The 23,427-nt window shown below is 29.5% G+C and overlaps 1 protein-coding gene across 1 annotated transcript in view; it reads left to right on the forward strand.

Moving 5' to 3' along the window:
- The window catches only part of LOC139425003 (ATP-dependent translocase ABCB1), a 103,930-nt gene that overhangs the window by 74,204 nt on the left and 6,299 nt on the right, over positions 1 to 23,427 (forward strand). The window contains exons 23-37 of the mRNA XM_087157414.1: positions 1,539 to 1,629; positions 1,715 to 1,840; positions 2,893 to 3,096; positions 3,243 to 3,413; positions 4,122 to 4,283; positions 4,369 to 4,581; positions 5,957 to 6,121; positions 8,653 to 8,754; positions 10,662 to 10,739; positions 10,816 to 10,899; positions 11,890 to 12,093; positions 14,899 to 14,999; positions 16,512 to 16,652; positions 18,753 to 18,909; positions 19,820 to 20,017. Of these exons, the coding sequence (XP_087013540.1) occupies positions 1,539 to 1,629; positions 1,715 to 1,840; positions 2,893 to 3,096; positions 3,243 to 3,413; positions 4,122 to 4,283; positions 4,369 to 4,581; positions 5,957 to 6,121; positions 8,653 to 8,754; positions 10,662 to 10,739; positions 10,816 to 10,899; positions 11,890 to 12,093; positions 14,899 to 14,999; positions 16,512 to 16,652; positions 18,753 to 18,909; positions 19,820 to 20,017 (2,197 nt within the window). The remainder of the gene's footprint in view (positions 1 to 1,538; positions 1,630 to 1,714; positions 1,841 to 2,892; positions 3,097 to 3,242; positions 3,414 to 4,121; positions 4,284 to 4,368; positions 4,582 to 5,956; positions 6,122 to 8,652; positions 8,755 to 10,661; positions 10,740 to 10,815; positions 10,900 to 11,889; positions 12,094 to 14,898; positions 15,000 to 16,511; positions 16,653 to 18,752; positions 18,910 to 19,819; positions 20,018 to 23,427) is intronic.

Consider the following 23,427-nt stretch of genomic DNA (forward strand, 5'->3'; position numbering starts at 1 on the left):
GGTGGTCCTGAAAGAGTGGATACCACCTCTGGAGAAAGCACTAGGTCTGCTCATCGGCAAGACTGATTGTGCAGTTCATTGGAAATAAAATAAAAAAATTAAAAAAAAAATTTATTGCTTAATGAATCATAAAGTATGCAGTATAGAATTATGTATTGAATAGAAAATCGGGGGAATACCTGCTATGATTTTGGCATTTACGTACACTTTTGACGAGATTTACTGTGACTGATCATTGAAGAGAGTGAGTAAAGAGAGCATTGGCACAATGTCCAATTTCTTCTTTCAAGGCATGGGTCATTCATTGCAAGTTTGTTAGAATAAATCTATAAAACTTAAAAATAAAAAGATGAAGCAGAAAACTATGTTACAGTATTGATTTGCTGTTCCACTTTTTTTCTGTTGGCAGCATCCTATTGCAGAAATGGCACAAAATTTAAATCTTGCGAGAGTTTTGGGACACACGTTAACAGGAAAAATCTTGGAGTGTTTTAAAATTAAGTACACATTAAATGATTAAAGATTGTTATCGTTGCACCGCTTCTCTCATTTGGACCACCTCCGATAATTTGTATTCGCTCTTCATACTTTAGCGTAGATAATAATGTTTAAAAAACGCCATCTGGCAGTGTATTTATTCGCCTTCACACCAATTTCTTGTATATAAAACTAACGAATTTTGAACATTTCTTCTAATTTTTCCCTGACTATACTTTATGGATATTATTATGAGTGAGACGGTAATAGTGTTTTTAATGTCGTTAATAATATTTAAAACTATGTTTAATCAGCGTTATTTGGCCATATTAAAATTAATTATTTACTACAAACTTACGAACATATTAGATACCGATTGCTAGTTGCTACTCATAGTTTTACAGTTTAAAAATTGAAATTTTTTGTCAATCCAATAGAAATGCATGTTTATTTAAAAAAAAAAACGCATTTTTGGGGAAAGGCTTCTTTAGATAAAATATTGTAAGCACAATCTACTAAGCATGTTTGAAGTTAATCCTGAAGCATAAAGTTTATATCTTAGCACCTGAAAATTCATTCACTAGATCAAAAGATTTTAAGTGTCTAATTATTTTTTTCTTACACTGTTTAAAATAATAGATTAAAATAATGAATTTTAGTCCGAGAATTGAAAAGTAAGTATTGGATATATTAATAAAAACATAATTTTTTATGAAAAGAAGCGATTCACTGTTTAAAAGGTCATTCACTTATGAATTAGTGAATCAACAGTGATTAAAAATTGTTTAAGACTTTCTTAAAAAGTACGTCTAGATAGTCTTTTCAGGTAGTTAACAGAACAACATAAAATAACGGGGAATCAGAAGTAAAATTACGTGTTAACTTTCAATTTATAATATGTTCTATATACTAAATTATCCCTGTTTTGAATTCTTTTGAGAGATATCCAATAGCCAACCTATTTTACATTGTTTCTTAATTTTCAGAATACTACTTTCTCTTCAAATAAATAAATAACATAAAACATGAATTTTTTTCCAGAAACCGATTATTGATAGCAGCTCTGAGGATGGTCTAAAACCAGATTACATGAATGGTGTTATTAGTCTTAACAATGTGACATTTAGCTATCCTGCGAGAAAAGATGTCACAGTATGTTCAAAAATTTAATAAAAATTCCTTAAAATGAGTAAAATATTCTTTTGTCACTGCTAGCTAATTTTTTGAACATTTTAAGGTTTTGCAAAACATGACTCTAGAGGTAGCTTCTGGAGAGACTGTAGCGTTAGTAGGATGCAGTGGTTGCGGAAAGAGTACAATTATCCAACTCATATTGAGATTTTATGATACTGATTCTGGAAGTGTAAGTTTATCAAAAGAAAATACCCTTCCTGATTAGAATATTGAAATAAATATTTTTTAAATTAATGTTTCTACTTAAATAATATGATATAAATGTCCACGTATTGTTCATAAATTTATTGTTAAATATTTCTTAAAACTTTACAGTAAAATGAAAAATAAATAATTTTTTAGCTCTAATAAATTATAAACTAATTTCCTGTGACAATTTTTACATTTATTATTATACTAAAACAAGAAACTTTAGAAACTAGTTTAGTTCCAATTAGTTTTATTCCTAATTTCGTATAATTTCGAATTTTCGAATATTTTCCAAAATATTAAAACAATTTCTCTAGTAAATGTAAATTAAACTTTATGATGAGCGGCGCTTGCTTTCGAAAAGTTAAGCAAATGATATATTTTTTGTGAGAGAGCAAAAAAAAATATTTTTCGACAATTATCTATCACGAGTAAAAAAAACTTCAATTAAGCTCTGAATTATCATATTTTTCGTCAGAATTTTTCTTTCAGAAACCAAATGAGATCTGACCGAGTAGTGAATGATTGAGATAGGAGGACGTGGTGTTCAGAGACACAGAGATACGTAACTCTGTATACACTTTGAAAAGTTCGGGATCAAGTTACGGTAAAAACTACTGGCACTCTGATTGACTCATCCATAAAAACTATTTCACCTTAAAATCCATTTCTTCCGTAACGTTTTATCCCGAAATTTTTATAGTAATATTTATTTACTTACAGCGAATCATTGATTTTACAGTAAATATTACTGCACACACACAGTATATCAAATTTTTTTGTGCCGTAAATTTTTACCGTAATTTAATTCAGAATTTTTCATAGTGTCACACGTGATTGTAGTGATACAGAGGATGAAATTTATATCTACAGAATGAAATTCAATATTAAATTATTATTATTATTGGTATTTCTCTTTTTTTATTCAATAAAAGAGTATAAGTACGTTATTAGTTTCACAAAAAATTATCGTAATTCATGTTTATTAAAGTAGCTAAATTGATCTAGCTATAATAAGATTTGTTTTTATAGGTTCATCTAGATGGTATTGATGTTAAAGATCTGAACGTTGGTTGGCTAAGAAATCATATAGGCCTCGTTGGGCAAGAACCTGTCTTGTTTTCGACGACAATAGCAGAAAATATTAAATATGGTAAATTAGACGCTACGCAAGAAGAAATTGAAATTGCTGCCAAAATTGCCAATGCTCACAGCTTCATTGATACTTTACCATTGGTATGTCAGATGATGTTTGCCAGCAACTATTTGATAATTATTTGTTAATTATTTGAATACGAATATACATAGGCATAAAATTTCTTGAAATATATGAAATCTTGCTATATTACTTAAATAATGGCTTATGTTCTATATTTAAACAGAAATACAATACTCTGGTTGGAGAACGTGGAACTCAGCTGAGTGGAGGTCAGAAACAAAGAATTGCTATTGCACGTGCCATGATCAAAAATCCTAAAATACTATTACTGGATGAAGCCACTTCAGCATTGGATACTGAGAGTGAAGCTATAGTTCAAGCTGCTCTAGATCAGGTAACGAAAAGATTATTATATCTTCTAAAAATGGAAAATATTTAGAAAATCGTTAGATAAATCGTTAAAAAAATATTTCGTCAAAAGAAATTAAGTTTACAATCAATAGGTTTTTTTTCTAGTTTTTGATAATAAAAATTTAAAATATTTAAATCTAGTTATCTTTTTCCACTGAATTGACCTCATTGGAAAAATAAAGTTTTACTGAGGCATGATACATTAAAAATAACTGATATATGATTTACTGGTTTTTTTTTAACATATTATAATTTATGAACACGAAAGTTTCATTTTTATTTATTCATTTTGGAGCCAAGTCTTCATCGTGAATTATCGTATTATTTTTCCATTAAAATCTAAGAAAAATAATAAGTTTTTATAATAAGAACTAACTATTTTTAAGTACTAAACTAATTTTCATTTTTATTTCACGTCACATATTTTTCATTGTACGTTACAAAGTATACTTATCTACAGCATAAAAAACCGCGGAAAGTAACAGAAGTTATAAAAAACAAAAGAACAAATAATTATAGATAATTTCATTATTTTTGTTCAAAAATATACAATTTTAAAATAGTTACTCTAACTTTTTGATTGTGATATTCAGTTACTCCATGTAAGTTATAGACATGCATAACTATACTTTTTCAATCAACTTATAATAAATATTTTAATAACTTTTATACTGAAACATGTTAATTTTAGGCTCGTAAAGGTCGTACAACTATTATTGTCGCTCACAGACTTTCTACCATAAGAACTGCTGATAAAATTGCTGTTCTGGCTGATGGACACATAAAAGAAACTGGAACGCATGAAGAATTAATGAAGAGAAAAGGTCTTTATTATCGGTTGGTTGTTACACAGGTAAAATGAATTAAATAATTATATGATTCAGTTAATGCGTGCTATATTTTACTGTTTAATTCCTATTTAAAATATCTTTTTCAAGATTAATACAGAAGAGAAAGCTGAGGAAACGAATGATGAAATATCGCTTCTCGACGACAAAGTCAATAACTTAAGTTTTGCATTAGACAACAGCTTGGAAAGATGCCTGTCTTCTGCCAACATCACAAAACCTCAACCATCAAGTGGTGTTGATCGCCAATTATCTGTAGTCCGAACTTATAGTCATCAAATATCTGATCACAGTGTTGAAATGGTAAGCTCGAGGTATTAAAAGCCAGTTTTTAATACACTTTTTAAAACTAAAGTGGGAGAAAGTTTCTTTTAGTATCTATAAGCACACGAGGTAACTGGAAAATATTTGAATACTTAAAAGAAAAAGAGTTATTTTAAAAGACCATTTAATAAGCAAGTAAGAAATATTATTTTGGTGATAATGTTTCTAACCTATTGCGCAAATACGAGATTTTAAAAAATGCCTACGGAATTGTTTTAATTCATAATAATAACAAATTATTTCTTTGGAAAATATTAAACTTATTCCATTTACAAAATGTACTACAGTGTTTAAGATGTCAGAAACAAGTAATATAATGCTTATTAACGAAATAAAAAAAAAGATATTTTAAAAAAGAAGATAATTTTTTTAAAAAAAAGATTTTTGTAGTTTATTAATTTCGTATTTTTCATATTGTTATTCTTTTCACATTATTAAATTTCAGAAAAAACGTGAAGAACAAGTACCTTTAAATATGAAGTACAAATTTGTTATCTGAATAATGCACTACAGTGAGATATGTGATTTTTGTATAATTGTGAATTGCAATGAAATATAGGGTTAGGGTATATTGCATTGCAAATGCAGAGTTTTTATAATTTTTTCTTATATTGTTTTATATCATTATTCATTTGGAATGAATTATTAAATTTCCAAAAGAACGAGATGAACAGGAAGCCTTTAAATGAACTAGAAGATTGTTCTCTAAATAATGTATTAATTGCATTGAAAGATGAAAATTATAACAGTGAAAGATATGATTTTGCTGAGTAATATAAGATATTCTGGTGAAAAGTAGCTTATTAGAAATATGGGACATAGTTACTTTATTGAAATATAGTACATAATATTTGCTTTGCGAGCAAAGGATTTTCAACGTTAATTTTTTTTTACTGCTTTGTATGGTTATTTATTTCGAATAAGTTTTTAAATTTCAGAAAATAAATTTAAATATAAATTGCGTAATTATTATCTAAACAATCAACTTCATCGCAATATAGGATATTTTAAGTATAGAATTATTATAGATTACAGTACAAGTATGACATGTTAGTTTATCGTTAAATTTTTTGTATTGTTTTTCTGTGTTATTTATTTTGAATGAATTATAAGTTTCGCAAAAAACAGGATGAACAAGAACCTTTAAATGTGAACTACAAGATTTTTAAATAATGTGTTGCAGTGTTTAAAATATTGTGAGCAATATGCATTGCGGGGCTTGTTCACAAAATAGCAAAAGATGTTTACAAAAAGTAACTTTTAAATGTAAAGTTAAACATCTTGAACATTGCATTTTAATCATTTTGGTATCGCTTTGCAAAATTAGTTATTTTGATAAATTATATAATTTCAGAATAAACTGGATGAAGAGGAAGATGAGAATGCGTCACCCCCTAAATCTCGACTGCTTAAAATTTCAGCACATGAATGGCCTTATGCATTAATTGGAGGCATATCCGCACTATTCATGGGTTTACATATGCTCGCAGGCGGTATCATTTTAGGATCTATTTTAGGAGTAAGTATGAATTATAATTATTATTATAACTTCTTTGAATGATGTAAAAAAAAGCCCTGGATTACACTGATTTTGGAGGGAAAAAATATTCTGATTGCTCTTTTATAAAAACTAAAATAATAATTATCTTTACAATCTTCATAGCAAAAACTAAAATTCCTTATTAACGGCCATTTAAACATTTCGTACTGGGCCCGTGTCCATGAGTTCGTGGTTTCGAACCCCACCGGCCGAAAACTCCCCGTGTAGTAAAGTGACTGATGCACGTTAAATCTGTCGAGTCGCAAAAGTCCTCCATGTTCCCATAACAAATCAAAACCTCTGGGGGTACTGGATTGAAGATCGATCGTTCTCTGATTCAGGTCAAAATTACGATTTGTGGATGAATGAATAGATGTATGAATGGGCCCGCCCTATAAACCGGTGTGACGTATGGTGTGGCAGAAGTCGAATTCTTGACCATAGATGGCACCACTGGAAAACAAGAACAATCACACTCTCTCTGCCTAAATAAGCATACGTCAACAACAACAAACATTACGTAAGCATAATTTTGGCGATAGAAAAATTCCTCTCTTTGTCATCAAATATAAGCATATCACAAACCTCTTAGTGTTTCTCTTTAACGTTTGCCTTTAATGAACATATTTTAATTTTAGGAGTTCTCTAAATGCAGGCTTCATAGTTCACACATTACTAAAACACGAAACTTGATTTCATGCTTCTTTATTTCAAAACATTTTTATTCCTACAATGCATCCCATCTAAGAAAATCCACCTTCGTTAAATACTATAATTGACCGCAAAGAAAACCAATGAGAACCAAACATATATACTGAAATAGTCTAAATACATATTCACAAGGAATAAATCACTTCCATTCCCACCTGTACAGAAAAAAAAGCATTGAATAAGTGAGAAAAGGTAGAAAAAAGGGAATCCGATTGAGGAAAAGCCTCTTCTGATTATGATTTAAATTAATTTCAATGATGACATGCTTAATTCTGCTGAAATCATTTTGTTTTTGTTTCCTTACCGAGAATAACAATCTAAATCCTTACCGAGGATAAAAATCGAGAATTTTTTTAGGGGTAATAAATAAAGGGCAAGCCATTAATGACTTGCACAATATTTTATAAAAATCAGCACTTTGAAGATTTTGAAGTGTAAATGAAACCGTTGATTGCTGGGAAATTTGACTTGGGTCCAGAAATCTCACTTCAAATACTAGTAAATGAGCTTCTAGCCCTTTTTTAGCTATCGGTAACTCCCACGCGGTTTGAGGGAACGATCCTGTTAAGTTTACCACTAAAGCTGAAGCGTTCTCATGGTATGTACGAGTCTTTACATTGTTTTCCCTTCGCATAAGATTCCTCTTCTTTTCTCCTCGATTGTTACGTTTTATGTATGCTACAAGAAATTTGAAATGTGTAAAAAATTGGCAGTTTCCCCTGTTAAAAGCTATTCACAGCAAAAGAAAGTAGAAAATAAAAGAATTAAAATGACCCAAACAGTTTTATGTGCTATTACCATGGTTTGAAAAAGGGAAAAATATTTCTTTTCTATTAAACAGCAATGTAGAGACTCATTAATTGAGTGAGAAGACTTCAGATATGGTGAGAAACTTAACCTAACATCTCCCTCAGGCTGTATAAAGACTACCGAAAACCCCAAAATAATGAAAGCTCATCTACTAACATTTGAAAGGAGAACTGCATACCCAAGTCGACTTTTGCAAAAAGGGCTTTCTTTTACTTTACAGCATCTTCAAATTGTTGGTTTTCAGATAATAGGGTGAATGTTGTGAGTAGACTACCCTGTCTCATGACTTTAATCTCCAAGAAAACGTAGGGTGTATGTAAGGTTGTATATACAAAAAACATCAGTATCAAACTGTGGCAGAATCGAACACTGCCATCATTAAAACTTGACATAATATTTAGAAATAATAAATAGCATCACATATTAAAAACCAAATAACAATGGGATGAATATTTTGATTATAGTCCGAATTAGCATTTTCTCAACGGGGAGCATTTTCAGAATCAGGAAGTGACCTACTCCATGTAACTATGTGTTTAGATATAGACTTTTTTAGACCAATGAGATTTCGACTCTCACTGGTTTCTTTTGTGTCCTGTTATAGTGCAAAATCAAGATGTCTTTATTTAAGAGGGACACACTTTATCCGAAATATCAAAAAATATACCTTTTTATTAATGTTTTGAATAATCTTAAAACATATTTTAACTTATTATGGATTTGTTTGCTGGCAATTATCTTAGCTTTTAAAATAGTAGTGTACTACATGAAGCTAAATGTGAGACAAGGAGGATTAACACTCTCTTCGCTCCACTTCCTCTTTGTAATTTCTTCATAGTTTTTGCGCAGTAAGCAAAAATGCATTGTTAATTTAAATACTCAAAACAACGGCTGCTGAAGAGGAAGGGTATCTTGCATTTTTTTAATATAGCAAGAGATTATAATTTCCACGTAATACAAATATTACTATGCTTTTAATTTTTGAATAGGTTTTATCAAAACCACTTGATCAAATTACTAAAGAAACTAACTTTTGGTGTCTCATCTTTGTATTGCTGGGGATCACAGCTTTCGTGTTCTCGTTCCTTCAGGTAAATAAACCAGATTTGTATTTTTTAATATGTTAAATCATAATAATCTTTATATTTCCCTGCAATAGTTTGCAACAACATTTACGTTATTATATCTTAAACATATTATTTTATTAAAAAAATACATTGAATTTATCTGTGTTGATTGTATAGCTAAGAAATATTTTGCTACATTTTTATTTCAACGCTATTTAATACACTTCCCGAAGTGTAATTGACAAAACACAATAAAATTTATTGTATACATACGAGCATTGATCCATAGAATGCTAGATGCACACATAGTAGAATGCTCATACATGAAGGGAATTTTATTAAATTTTCACTGATTGTGAATATAATATATTTTCAATCTCTAAATTATCTCCAATTAAACGTTACAATACAGTGTCTCTGATTAAGCGTTTTGCAGTGCAATCAAGTACTGACTGCCTGATGGCACTTTTGCGACACGATAAATGGCAACGTACAGGAGATGAACAAAATAATGGAAACACTTCCATATACTAATACATTTTTTCATATTTCTAGATAAATACTTAAAGAATCATTTAACAACTTTAAGCGATTTCTCATACTAAACAATGAACCGATTTGAGGGACCGAGTATAAAATAGAAACGGAAAATAGTTTTTTGAAACATCCTATGTCGAAAAACGAAGCAATAAGTTTGTAACTTGTAACAATTACTTTAGTTATTAAATGCATTAATTGCATAAAATTTCGCAAGCCTAGCTTAAATATTTATGGAAATGTGAACATTTAATAAAAAACAAATTTTTTTGTCTTACGTTTTCTTTGTTATAACTTTAAAAATATTCAATAAAATTAAACAAAATTTTTAGAGCAGTTTAAAATTAATTACAAAATATTTGCTTTAAAATTTGAAAAACATTTGTTGAAAACTGCGCAATATATAAGTGATTAAAGTAGTTTTTCTTATACTGCATGTGCGCGGAAAAAAATTAAAAAGCCTTTTTTCATAATTTTGTGGTAAATCGTATTTAGCATAAAAAATCGACTGCAAAAAATTTCGAACCGTTACGCGAAAGAAAGTTATAGCAGATTATAAAAAATATATAAAATTTTAAGCTATAGATAAAGTATTATTTTTCACTGAATGAAATAAAAATAAAACATGCTTCAGAAGGAAAAAAATAATTAAAAAAATAAATCGTTAAGATTTAAGTTTCCTCAAGAATATAAAAATATTGATAAATAGCAGGTGCCGTTTAAGAATAGAAACTCTATATTTATATATCGTTAGTTGCGGTCTTAAGATAGTTGCTGACACCAAAATCGTGTCGCTACTTAATCTGCGTATCCAAGGCTTTACGATAAGTTTTGTCAGAGAAAGCAGGCTGTCGGGAATGTATACAACTGAGAAATTTACCAAATGTTATTATTAGAACCGATGGTGGCTCATAGGATAGAACACTAGCCTCCCAATGAGCGGAACCGGATTCAAATCCCAGCGATCGGCACGAATTCCACTCGCACCGACTACAGTGCTGACGTAAGATATCCTCAGTTTTAGACGAATCATGGGTTAGAATACCTTTGCCGCCAGGCTAACATGGAAGGTTTTCGTGGTTTTCCTCTCAACACAAATGCTGGTTAGTTCCATCAAAAAATCCTCCACAAAGGCAAATTTCTCCCAATTGGTTGGGTTCAAAACTACACTGCTACGGAGTTGAACATTGATAAACTCAAAATTGGGTCAGTTGTTCAACAGCGGTTATAAAAAGAAAAAAAAATTATTATTCAAAACATCTTTAGTGTTATTCGTGTATAGCAAGAAATAATAACTCGATTATTTGATTACTCTATTAGTTTTTTTTTTAATAGTTAGCGTTTGTTTTAGCATTTTTTATGTAACTAAATCCTTCATCATTACTTATTTTTAGGCATTTATGTTTTCTGTAGCTGGAGAAAAATTAACTTCAAGACTAAGAAAAATGGTGTTTGCCAACTTAATTACACAAGTTCGTAGTTATTGTTATATATTATATTGTGATTTCAATTTAAATCTAGCATTTTTTAAGAAGTTGTTTTTAATAGGATATGAGTTTTTTCGACGACTCTAAAAACAGTGTTGGTGCTCTTTGCTCTCGCCTGACATCCGATGCTTCACAAGTCCAAGGGGTAAAAATATTTTAAGTTATTAAATAAATTGCTTATTGTTTTATTATTTTATCTATCTCTATTTCGTTTTTCTTCTCCTAAGACGATCAGTTTCTTTTAATCATTTTCTATATTTCTTGATGTTCAACAATGACAATTAGTAACAAATCACTAATTAATAATTTTGTTTCTAATAAAAATTATTGACAACAGTATTGAATTTCTGAATCAAGTTATTAAATATCAAGATTTTTTTTCCTCTTATTTCGTACTGACGGTGCGCTGCTCAGTCGAAAAGTTTTAATAGAAATTTCTTCTAACAACATAATTATGTTACGCAATACAATTATGCAATAGTATTGAGTAATAATTTTGCGTAATAATTTTAAGTAAAATATATGTAAATAGCTTTATTACTGTTATTAAAATCGTAAGGGGAATTTTCTTTAGTTAAAATTTGTAAAATATAAAGCACCCTTACCGAAATTAAATTGTAAAATTCCATACCCTTTTCTTATGAATGATATAAAGTAGTCTTCTTACAAAAATATCAACACCAATGCGTAAAATATACGAAAGTTTTCTTACCGAAATTGAAATGGTAAACTTATTCTTTGTCAATAATATGTAAAATTTACGGAAGAATACTTACCAAATTTAAATGGTAAATTTATTTAGTCTATAATACGTAAAAAATACGAAAGGTATCTTACCGAAGAGTAGTTAGTAATATCCATTTCGATTATATTACGTAAGATATGTGAAGGCATTATTAACCAATTATCTTAATGATAAATTCGTTAAGTCAATATTACATAAAATTTACGTGTTAGGCTCTTTGCATAAAACAATTATTCCAAAGATTTACGTTTATTTTTCAAATTGAGAAATCAAGGAGCAGAAGGATGTTTAAGACGTCGCGAATGCTCATTCGGTTATTACCTGTTTCTATGTTATTTTTAAAAATATTTGTTAAAATTTTTATTTTATTTTCTCATGGGGACAATTTAGGCTACCGGTGCCAGAATGTCCACTTTATTTCAAGCTCTTTCAACCTTTGTATTTGGAGTAGTTCTCGCATTGTGGTATGATCTGAGACTTGGTGGTGTAACATTGGCTTTCATGCCGTTCGTCTTTTTGGGAGCTTATTTTGATTCATTAGTAATGTCTGGTCAAATGACAAGTGAAAAAACTGGAGCAGAAGACGCATCGAAGGTAAATAGCCTGCATTTATTTTTTTAAATGTTGTATTTACATGATGTAATGTCTTCTTTGTGCTTTTTAATTTTTCATCAAAAACATGCAAGATACTCTACATCAATTCACGTAGCTACTGCTCTTAAAACTGTTTCCTTTCAAATCTGTGCTAACACTTGTTGATATAGCGCGTAAGAATATATCTTCTGAACATTAACCAAAAACGAATTAATTTAGAATAAAATGTTAACTACTTATGCAAAATATTTTTTTTAAATATTTTTATAGTCGGCGCTGAATAGTCGACCCAATTCTGAGTTTACGACTATAACAATATACAACTCCGCAGCCCTGTAATTTTGAGCCCTATTCAGAAGACATGGGGATCCCGGATCAGACTATAATACAAACTAGCCCTCGTGGAGATCTTCTTGGTTGAACTAACCCGTATTTGCGTTAGATGAAGAGGAGAACCGCAAAAACATCTAACGCTTAAGGCCATGGTATTTGGAATCTAGCTTATGCTCTGTCTATGACTGGGGATCTTCTATGTAAGCAATGTGATCGGTGCGAGCCGGGAGCAGAACTCGTATCTGCAAGCCACTTCCGAGATTCGAAGCTGGATCAACTCATTCGGAGGCGGCTCTATCTCATGAGCTATTGCGGATGATACTAAAAGCCGGCCATTAATGACGGCACAACTTTTTTCAATATTTTTCAAAAGTGTCACACTTCATCATACCCCATACCACCCATTGTCGCATGACACAATATATCATATAACAACCCTGGTGACTCGAAGAATAGAGCATTCGCCCTCCAATGAGGTGAGCTGGGTTTCAATCCCAGAGGTGGCTGGTCGATTCCATTTTTGCACCCGTCTCTTATAGACCACAGTGTTAATGTAAAATATCCTTAGTGGTAGACAGATCATGGCTTAAAGTCCCCTTGCCGTCAAGTTAACCGTAGGAGGCTTTCATGGTTTTCTTCTCCGTGTAATGCAAATGCGGGTTAGTTCCATCAAAAAGTCCTCCACGAAGGCGAATTTCAGCCAATACTTGATCCAAGAGTACCCTTGTATTCTGGATTACGTTAAAAATTACAAGGCTATTGAGTTGAACATTAGTAATCGTAAACCCAAAAACTGGGTCGGCTGTCCAACGCCGGTTATAAAATAAAATATATTGCATAGACACATGCTGACATTGCAAAAAACAAAGCACTATGGTACAACTTAGGATTAAAATCTTATTTTTAAACATTAACTATATGTTTTAATGGCATTTGTGAGCATATAAATAATAATTTTACTACTTTTTTTTATTAAAAAAATGAGAAACGATCAAAATTAGTAATACAAGAATATTTAATCCTTCGACATGAAATATTTTTATTCTAAACCAAAATTTGTATTGTCACACTTCTTGCATTCCCCTCGCTCCTCCTTATTTCTATTTCATGAATCTCCTCTAACACCCCTACAAGCGCAGCATGATTTGTGGAGGGCCCCTTATGCGAACCAATTGCATAAGTTCATGAAAAATATAAATATAACAAACACGAATCTTCTGTAGGAGGTGATTCGATGCAATGAAATAACATTGGAATTGAAATTTTGAACAAAATTGAAAATAAAATACACCAAATACATGTGACTTCTTCCTTAAGAGATTATTTGGTGAAAAGAAAGATTTAAAACACAATTCTGTTGTGCGTGCTAAATTATGTAATAAAATATGTCTTTTTACTTGAAAAAAAGATATGAAATAAAAGAATGATTCGCGAAAGATTCACGAAATAATTCATTAAACAGTTAAGGGTAGACAGGTAGTAATACAAGTAGACACAGGTAGTATCAGGGTAGTAAAGTAAAAAAGAAGCAGTTATTTATCTTTATAACTGTTTATTTACATTAGCTTTTGAACATATAGTTTGCTTCTAGTACAGCTGAGAGAACAGTAGGCTCATTGAAATTAATGGATGGTACAGAAGCATTCTAAGAATCTCCTATAGCTGATTAATTTTGTAAAGTTTTTTCATTGTTTTAAAATAAGATTTTATTTTAAATTTTTTTTAAAATTCAAAATAGCTTTTACGTTACATGTACAAAGTGTTAAGACGTATTTCAATTTGGTTTGATCAACAATAAAACTCTGCTGAAAGTTGTAGGAAAGTCAATCTTCTAGATCACCTTAAGCCACCTTAGGGTAATTTGTATTACTTAATTTTTGCATCAGCTGATTAAAAACTTTTTAAATGAAAAATAATTTCTTTAAAAAAATCTATATTGTTTGTAACAAGATTTCGTGTTTTTAAATCTAATCTGTAACTATCATAAGTGAATAATTAAAAATAAAGTAACAATTTCTCTCAGATTTGTACTGATTTTTGATGTATTGTGAACATTTCAGAATGTTAAAAAAACCAAATATGAATTAGTGATTTTTTTTTTTTAAAAATGGATAAAATGTAGACAGCGAATAAACGATGATTTTAATAAAAGAAATTTGATAAATTTTTTTCAAAAGAAATTTGGAGCAGCAGAAAGTGCAATTGCAAAATATAAATTTTACTATAATACTATAAAACTAAGTTTGTATATAATATTCAAAACTTCATTCATAGCATTTTTTCTTTCTTATAAAAGAAGAGGAAAGCTTCAAAAGATTCACAATATTTTAAAACTCAATAAAAGAGGGTTTTTGAAGAAAAAAAACCTGCCTGGTAATGCCTATAAAACAAAGCAAATATAAAGACGCACCTATTGTTTAAAATGTTTTTATAGGCACCACTTTAATAATTAATAATTGTCTTTTCATACAGGTAGCAATAGAAGCAATAGAAAGCATACGTACTGTTGCATCTTTGCATCAAGAAAAAAACTTCTACCTGCAGTTCTACAATGCTTTATTGAAACCTCTCAAGTTAGTTTATATTATAATAAGTGTTTGAAATAGTACCTTAAATGCTAAGTTTTATTTGAAACTCACGACCACTTTGAATAAAGGAATTATATTTTACTTCCAAGGTATGTCTTAAAAAATTCCTTTCTTAAAATTATAATATTTAATTAATTTCTTAAATTTTAATCTATTAATAATAATTAATGAAATAATTAAAATTAATAGTATTTATAATTCGCTTTTAATGTTAATAAAAATCGTTATTAATGACTATAATAACTGACTAATAATGCGTAAAGAGTACCCTTAATCCAAGGTTTATTTAAATTCGAAATAAAACTGAATTAATAGATTACCTTTCATTTGAAGAGATTAAATGTATTTCTATATATTAAAAATTAAAATTCATCAAATATATCAAGAACGAATTTAATGATTTTATTTAATTTGATTCTACTGTATATTTTGTTGACAAATTATGAAGAAAAAAAATATTAACATTATTTTTTGAATTTGAAATGTGAAAAATGAATTTGAAATGTGAACAGCAGGGAATGCTGCATGGTCATATCGGAACTTTTATTACATTCTAATGAGAAGCTTAATACACCATTGCAAGTTAAGAAAAGACCATTGCGGAATGGGATTTAGACTGCATCATCAGCTACTGTATTTAATACTTTTCAAATTAGTTATCAAATTATATAAATATGCTATCAAAACAATATGAGAGCTTTTAAAACTTAATCTCGTCGGACAGAATAATTCGTGTTCTCTTTTATGATATATATCATGGAATTATTTAAGTAGGTTTATAGTTTAGTAGTCTTACAGAAGTTCTAGACTTGGCGACATATTTCTATAAATAAGAAGAACATTCCTTCTTGAAAAAGAAACAATTATATAACGTTGCAAAAGCACTGGATTCGATTAGACCACTAGAAATGGCGCGTTTTATGCTGGCATACTCTTTATAAATCAAATGCGAGATAAAGAAATGTTTTGCTGTCGAAGAAGATCGTCTGCTCGAAACAATATGTATTATTATTCTATTAGTTTCTTTAAATGCGAAAAGAAAGACGTATATTTGTTTTAATTTTTCGATATTATTTTTATTTATTAATTCTTATTAACATAACAATAGTTTTTGTTCAGTAAGTTTTATTCACTTCATTTCACGCGATTTAAGAAAACAAGCAAAAAGATGAAAGTGGGCAACGTCGTTTCAAGAGTTGGCGATGTGGATGTACGTTCCCGTTGGGAGCATGGCATCCACTTGGCGAGCACAGCATTCATTCTTAGAAGCAAACAGGCTCTATCTATAAGAATAATGGGTTTTTTCATAACTTGCTACAGAGTATCATAACAAAATATTGACTTAAATAACCTTTTTTTGTTTGATGCTAAATTATAAGTTAGTTATCCAGAAATTAATTTTTAATTGGTCCATCTTTAGTTAAAAAACAATAATGATTTTCAATGGCTTATTTTTCAATAAGATGGATGATCATCTAACTACTGCTCATTTCTTAGAAACTCTCGGAATATGGCCCACTTAAGAGGATTCATTTATGGTTTTGCCCAAGCGCTAAATCCTCTTTCTTACTCTGCTGTTCTGTATTATGGAGCTGTACTAGTTGCTGATAAAGAGCTGAAATACGATTCTTTGTTGAAGTAAGTATTTGTTAGTATTCAAGATTGGGAAAAACAAAATGCAATTTAATAGAATTCTGAAAAACGAAATGCAATGCAATACAATGTTGTAAAAACAACTGCAAAGATGCAAATTTCAATATTCAGAGTACCCAAAATAATTTTAAAAAGTAGAAATCCAATTATAAATAAATAAAAAATTTTTACATAATAATGGATTAGTTCCACATCATGAGCTTTTGAAGTCCGCTCCAAATTTCTTTATACTTTGAAAAGTTTTTCGTTTAACGGTTAACGGTTCATTTCTCAATTGATTCAATTCATAGTTTTTACATGACATCATTAGACTTAATTTAATAACAATTTTCTAATCAGTATTTTAAAAAAATTTTATGAAAAAGTTAAACAAGTACAATAAAATTGTTAAAATCATAAATGATAATGAAATACAATTTATGATTTTTACATACTTGGAGAACATTCCTACACACGTAAAAAATTCCGTATTAAATTACGGTTAAAAGTACCGGCACTCATGGTGCATAGTTTTCACCTTAAATTCCATATTTACTAAAACATGTTAAGGTACAAAAATTTGATAAACATTAATTTTACTGTAATAATTACAGTAAAATCATTTAATCTCTCTAATTAAATAAATAATACAGTAAAATTTTACAGTAAAATTATACTTTACGGATGATGCTCGCAAAGTTTCTTTTTTGGAGTCTGGAATTTTTTACTGTTTACTGATTGCGGTTTGGTTATTGTACTTAAAATTCCCCAATTAAATTCTCAATTTCTAAATGCATATATTATATGAAATTTTAATTTGATGAATAAGAGACGAATGAAATATTGGTGCAGCTTTAGAAAATATTATTCAAACCATTTATTTACCATTAAAAAAAACACGAAAGAGATATCTCTACACTTCTCTTAAGAGGAAAACCAATAAAATTTTTTCAGTTTGTTTTCGAACGATATTGCCAGAGCAGCTTGGCGCGGGCTACAAAAGTCCATATCTCGGAAAATTAGTGTATGTGTGTCTATATATATCTTGCCCATATGTTACTCCCTATATATCTCTCTATCTTATTATTATATTATATATAAACCAATGCTTGTGCTAGATTCCTTACATTTATAGCAGGGGATTCAATATTTTCACGCGATCCTAAAAACCGTTCAAGCCTTTTTTTTTTCTTTTTTTAAAAAAAATTATATTGTGTTAAAACCGGTTTTTCGTTTAAATTACGAGACCCAAGAACATATTATAGATATAAACATGAACATTAGATAAAAATATTGAGCGATTCTTTCATTGTTATTTAAAACACAGGCGGAAAGAAAAGTACAATATTTAGTCGGATTTTTTTTTAATATAAGCAAATAAATTAAATTTCATCTCGAACTAAGCGAAAAGAATAGAATTGGTTTTTTCCCGACCGTTCTTACTTTCGTCTTCTTTCGTGTCGTCAGCACTTAAATACAAATTTTTATTTAAAAAAAAAATATTAAATTTAAGATTTTTTCCTCAGTAAGGACACCGGGTATTCAGCTTGCTTCAAAAGCATACAATTTTACGAAGATAGTTATTTCTTTAAGCGACGTTTTACGTTTGAAAATGCTATGTTTGATGCATAAATGGATAACAGTATGCAAAATATTGAACGAATTAAAATAGTTATATTGTGAAGATTTCAATATCGTGATCCGTGCTAAGTAATCGCCAAATCTTGACAATTTCCAGACAGTTCGTCGCAAGATTTTTAAAAAAAAAATCACAGAAAAGGACTTGCATGCAGGGCGTATGCGTATTCTATGCTTATTTCAACTCGTAGCAACATCGAGCAAACCTGTACTTCTTTTTTTATTCTCATTTAGCCCATGGTGATTGTTGTTGGCGCGACAGATCACAATACGGAAAGATTTCCACTATATTTTCAGATTCTATAGAAATTTTTATATTGTAACAAATGAAAAAATAGTTGAATTTTAACAGTATTTTATTTCAAACGTTTTATCTTTACATTTTTAAACTTTCCATTCAAGATTTAACTTTTGATCTCAATTTTATAATTAAGTTAATTTTTCGTTTTATTGTTCTAATTAAACTAGAGTGCTCGAAGGAGTTTTAATGGGGATGATGTTTGTTGGACAAGCAATGTCATTTGCTCCAGATTACAATAGAGCTAAGCTAGCCGCTGTTAGAATATTTAAACTTCTTGATGTAGAACCTAGAATAGATTCTCTATCAGTACATGGAAAAATTCTGGTATGTTATTTAGCATGTTTAAAATATTTGCAGCAATTCTTGAAATAATGCTATTTTATTTATCGACATTTAGATAACATGTTCATAACCTGTAACATTTACACAACATTAGATAATATGTAACTGAACATTTAGATAATATGCATGCAATATATAATAATATGGGAATAAAATTTTATCATGTGTTTTGATTTAATCAAAATCAAAGTTTCATCTCTACTAATATGCTTAACTGAAATATGCTTAAATTACATTCATTAAAGCAGAAAAAAGCTTCATTCAAGGGAAATAATGCTTTTAAGAAATGAAATGGTCCTTAAATGGTGATAAAATTCATCATGGTAAAGGTGCATAGATTATGGTTTGAATAAAAACGGTAGAACTTTTTATCCGTAATAAAAACATATGATCAATATCAAGAGGAGTAATTATACTTCCAAAAAGTTGAGTCCAAAAGTTCAAAAAAACCATCATACTTTAAAATGTTCTCAACAGAAATTGTTTATTCCAAATAAGTGACTAATATATTTTAATAAATGTATAATTCAGTACCTTTAAAAATAGCAGAAAAATACAGTGTGCATCACAGTGGAAATAAAAAATATTTATTGAAATGGTGTATTTACACACATTTGTCTAAAAATGTGTTAATACCTTATTTAGTTTTAGTATATATAAATTGCATTGTCAAGAACTGAAAATATTACAAGATGTAAGAAAATGATACCCTAAACTACGAAACATATCTTTAAAAAAAACTAGATTAATTTTTAACGTACAGATCATATTGGTAGGAAAAAATCAAAGTCTGTTTAAATGCTGGAATTATAAACATGCACGGAAATGGGATAATTTTATCCTCTTTCTCAGTTTGAGTTTTTTAATTTCATAAATTGTTCTCTTTATTTAGAATGAAGTTAAGGGATATGTTGATTTTCGAAAAGTGTACTTTAATTATCCAAGTCGACCTAATACAAGAATATTGAGAGGACTTGAATTGAGTATTAAACCTGGGAAGACGGTGGCTCTTGTGGGCAGTAGTGGATGCGGTAAAAGTACTTGTGTACAATTAATCGAACGTTTTTACGACCCTTTACAAGGGAATGTGGTAAGAAACGATTTATATAATGATATAATGATTCATATATAGATATAATGATTTATATAATCATATATTGAATTATATAATCATATAAGGATTTATCTGATGATATAATGATTTATATGCGCAGCTTAAAATGGTTTTAATGTTGCTTTTTCGAAATATTTCTTTAAGATTGCTGTCCAACCTTTATTAATTATCAAGAAATACATAAATGAGAAAATAAGAAAAAACAGTTCCTCCTAGTGTTTTAATTCATGAATATTTGAATTAAGAATGTCTGAGTACAGATACCATAACTTTAATGAAGCTTATACAGCATAACTGATAACGCTGAGGAGCATATTTTTTGTGGCATGAGATTTGCTAAAACATCTTAGATACTTTCGTATCACAGATTTCTAATCTGCAATAGGTTTCTCTATCCAAGCTTCAACCTTTTTTGCTTTAAATTACATTTTTTTCTTTATTTTTTCGTCTATTTTTTTATTAAAATGTACAGTTTAAAAACGTTATAGATAACAGAACCTCGTAAATGTTGCGAAAAACTCCTAGAGGAGTTAGAGTTCATTATCAGGATTAAAATTGCTCGACCTACCTGGACATACCCAGAAATGTCATACATCGCTAGGAATGCTCCACAATTATAAACTGTTCATTCATTCACTCCTGAACAGGTCGTAATAAGGAAGCATATGACATTTCTGGGTATGGATTCCTGTGCTTTTTTCATCCTGATGATGCACCTGTACTCTCAAAGAAGTTTGTCGCATCATTTATGTGACCCCCTGTTACACATAACTTTTTTAAACTTGTGCATTTCAGCACAAAATGTAATTTTAAATAAAAAATTAGCTTTTGGAGCAAAACTAATTTCAGATTTGGAACCTAACTCCTGAATTAGGCAAGTTTACGTATTTGTAAAAAAGTTAGTTTCCCAGTGTTATGCAAACATCTTTTTTTAAGCACATCCGAATTGAAATTGATTCTGAAGTGAAATTGATCCTAAAGTGAAATTGATTCTGAAGTGAAATTGATTCTTTTTTTAATAATTTCAATAATATGCCGTTATAATTTTACACGAAATGTTTTCAAAATGCTAAATCTTTCTGAACTGCATAACGCTATAGAAGTGACTATTTTAATTAAGTAACAGATAAACGTTTTGCCAGTCTGTGAAGTTGGTTCTCTGGTTGCTTTGATTTTACTAAAGAAATTTCAAAGTTACAATTTTCATTCATTCAATCTTTTCTATTATTTTAAGTATAGTTTGATTACCAAAGCTTTCAATTCTGCTAAAAGAAGACGCTTTGTTTTAAATGGGAGTGAAAAAAAATTAGATCATAGGCTTATGAAGGGAATCTAAATCACTGAAATAAATACGAAAATGAGTTAACATTTCAAAACCTCCAACTACCTAAAAAATTGTGTGACGGAATACTTTATTTGAAGTTAAAACCAAGCCAATTGGTCATAAATATTTCAGAAGGTGTAGTAATATTTGTATACCAATAATGTAAAATGCTTACACCAATCTCATACACACTCATATCATATTCACATAGGATATCAATAGTCAAATGCTTACATTCAGAGTACAAATTCACGATAGCTCATTGTTGTTTTCTACGCAACGATACATTTAAACAAACAAATATGTGCCGTTAAAATATGTATCTATGATTTTAGTAGTGCAGTAAGATTTATATTTTAATTTTGGCCAGGATAGCCTGGTTGGTAGGACTTTGGACTCATGTTCGTTAGAAAGGGAGTTCAAATACAGCCGACCAAGGAATATCCTTGTATTAAATGGTTTCTGGTGTACGTTAAATCTGTCGGAGGCACAAAGTCCTCCAATTTCCCATAACAGTTTAATACCTCTTGGGGTACTGAATTGAAGATCGTTCTCTAGTTCAAATCAAAATTTCGATCTGTGAATGAATGGAGTATGGTTTAGTCCTCCTTGTAAAACAGGTTATGACGTGCGTATGGCTGAAGTCGTGTTTTTGGCCATAGATGACGTCCCTGAAAAAAAAATGAGTGAAAAAATGAGTGATCCTCTTCCTTAAAAATTCGCTTAATTTCTAGCAGGCTTGCTTATTTTGACATATGACATTGGTAATAACAACGACGTATTTTGATTTTTAAAACTCTCTGAAATATATAAAACAAGCTAAAACTAATAATCTAAAATTTCTATCCACTTTTCTTATGTTAAACCTAGTTCGTATTTGTCTTAATATTCTCCTTCGCTTTTGCGTATGTTTAATTTAACAGCTAATTTTAATTTAAGAATAAGTGTATGTATGCATCTACAATTATTTATTCTCAGTTAATATAGTTTCGCAAAAGTAACTGACTTCATGCGTATCTTACCTGGCTGCAATTCAAAATATTTAGTCTTACTGATTATCAAACGTTTTGCCTGTTTCTTTACACCAAGTAGTATAGCGAACATACTCAGCGTTTAAATCATATAATTTTGAACAAAAAGATTTTACTAGTCTTTTCTTCTTTTCATATAATAAGTTGTGCTATTCCATGGTAACTTACGTTACATTCACAGAAATTTTATTGCACTGACAACTTAGAAGCATACAAATAATACTAATACACAATCTAAAATAAAGTGATTTCTTAAAATTACAATCAAAACCAAAAGCAACCTAATTAGAATAATTAATATTTTTCCATTTAAGCAGTGTAAAAACCTAAAACTAGTGTGGTAACTTACGTTACTGAAAAAGGAATGGCATAAATTTGCAATATGCTTGAAGGCAAAATTCTGTTCTCATACAAATGTTAATTGATTAAGATTATATGTATCATTTTACTGACATGTTTAAATATTTATTATGCCTAGATTTAAGATTTTATTTCAAAAGTTCAATTAAATATAATTTTTTAAATGGGTAACTTACGTTACAGTAACTTACGTTACGAAATTCCCTTTGCATCAAACTTTTACTCCAGTAATGTACAAATGCAAATTAACATATTTAAACAGTATAGTGCAAGGGAGAAAAAGTGTACATGAAGTAAACTCAAAAAACTTTTCATTTACATACTTGATTCAGACATTACTATGCACACTTATAATGTCCTCTGTTATTAACTAGTATAGGGGCTCAATTCTTTTCACCATGCTTTTTTTCTGGTAGAATATTTCATCTCTTTTTCCTTGTCATTTCCAATAGATTCCCACAGCAGCCATTACATTGACTTTAAATTCTTGCTCTTCAACAGACATTACCACACCTGGATATAACATTTCCTCGTATCTAACCATATACTAATCTCCAGCTTTTATTTTGGATTCATCATTTTGTTTTTCAACATCTTTCACTTAAAAAACCCTTCTGGTATACCTTCTTGAAATTTTAAGTGATGGATCTGCTTAATATTTTTAATCTGTG

Source organism: Parasteatoda tepidariorum, chromosome 2 (assembly GCF_982258835.1).
Source record: "Parasteatoda tepidariorum strain Cologne lab strain chromosome 2, Ptep-v5.0, whole genome shotgun sequence".
Classification (NCBI taxonomy): domain Eukaryota; kingdom Metazoa; phylum Arthropoda; class Arachnida; order Araneae; family Theridiidae; genus Parasteatoda; species Parasteatoda tepidariorum.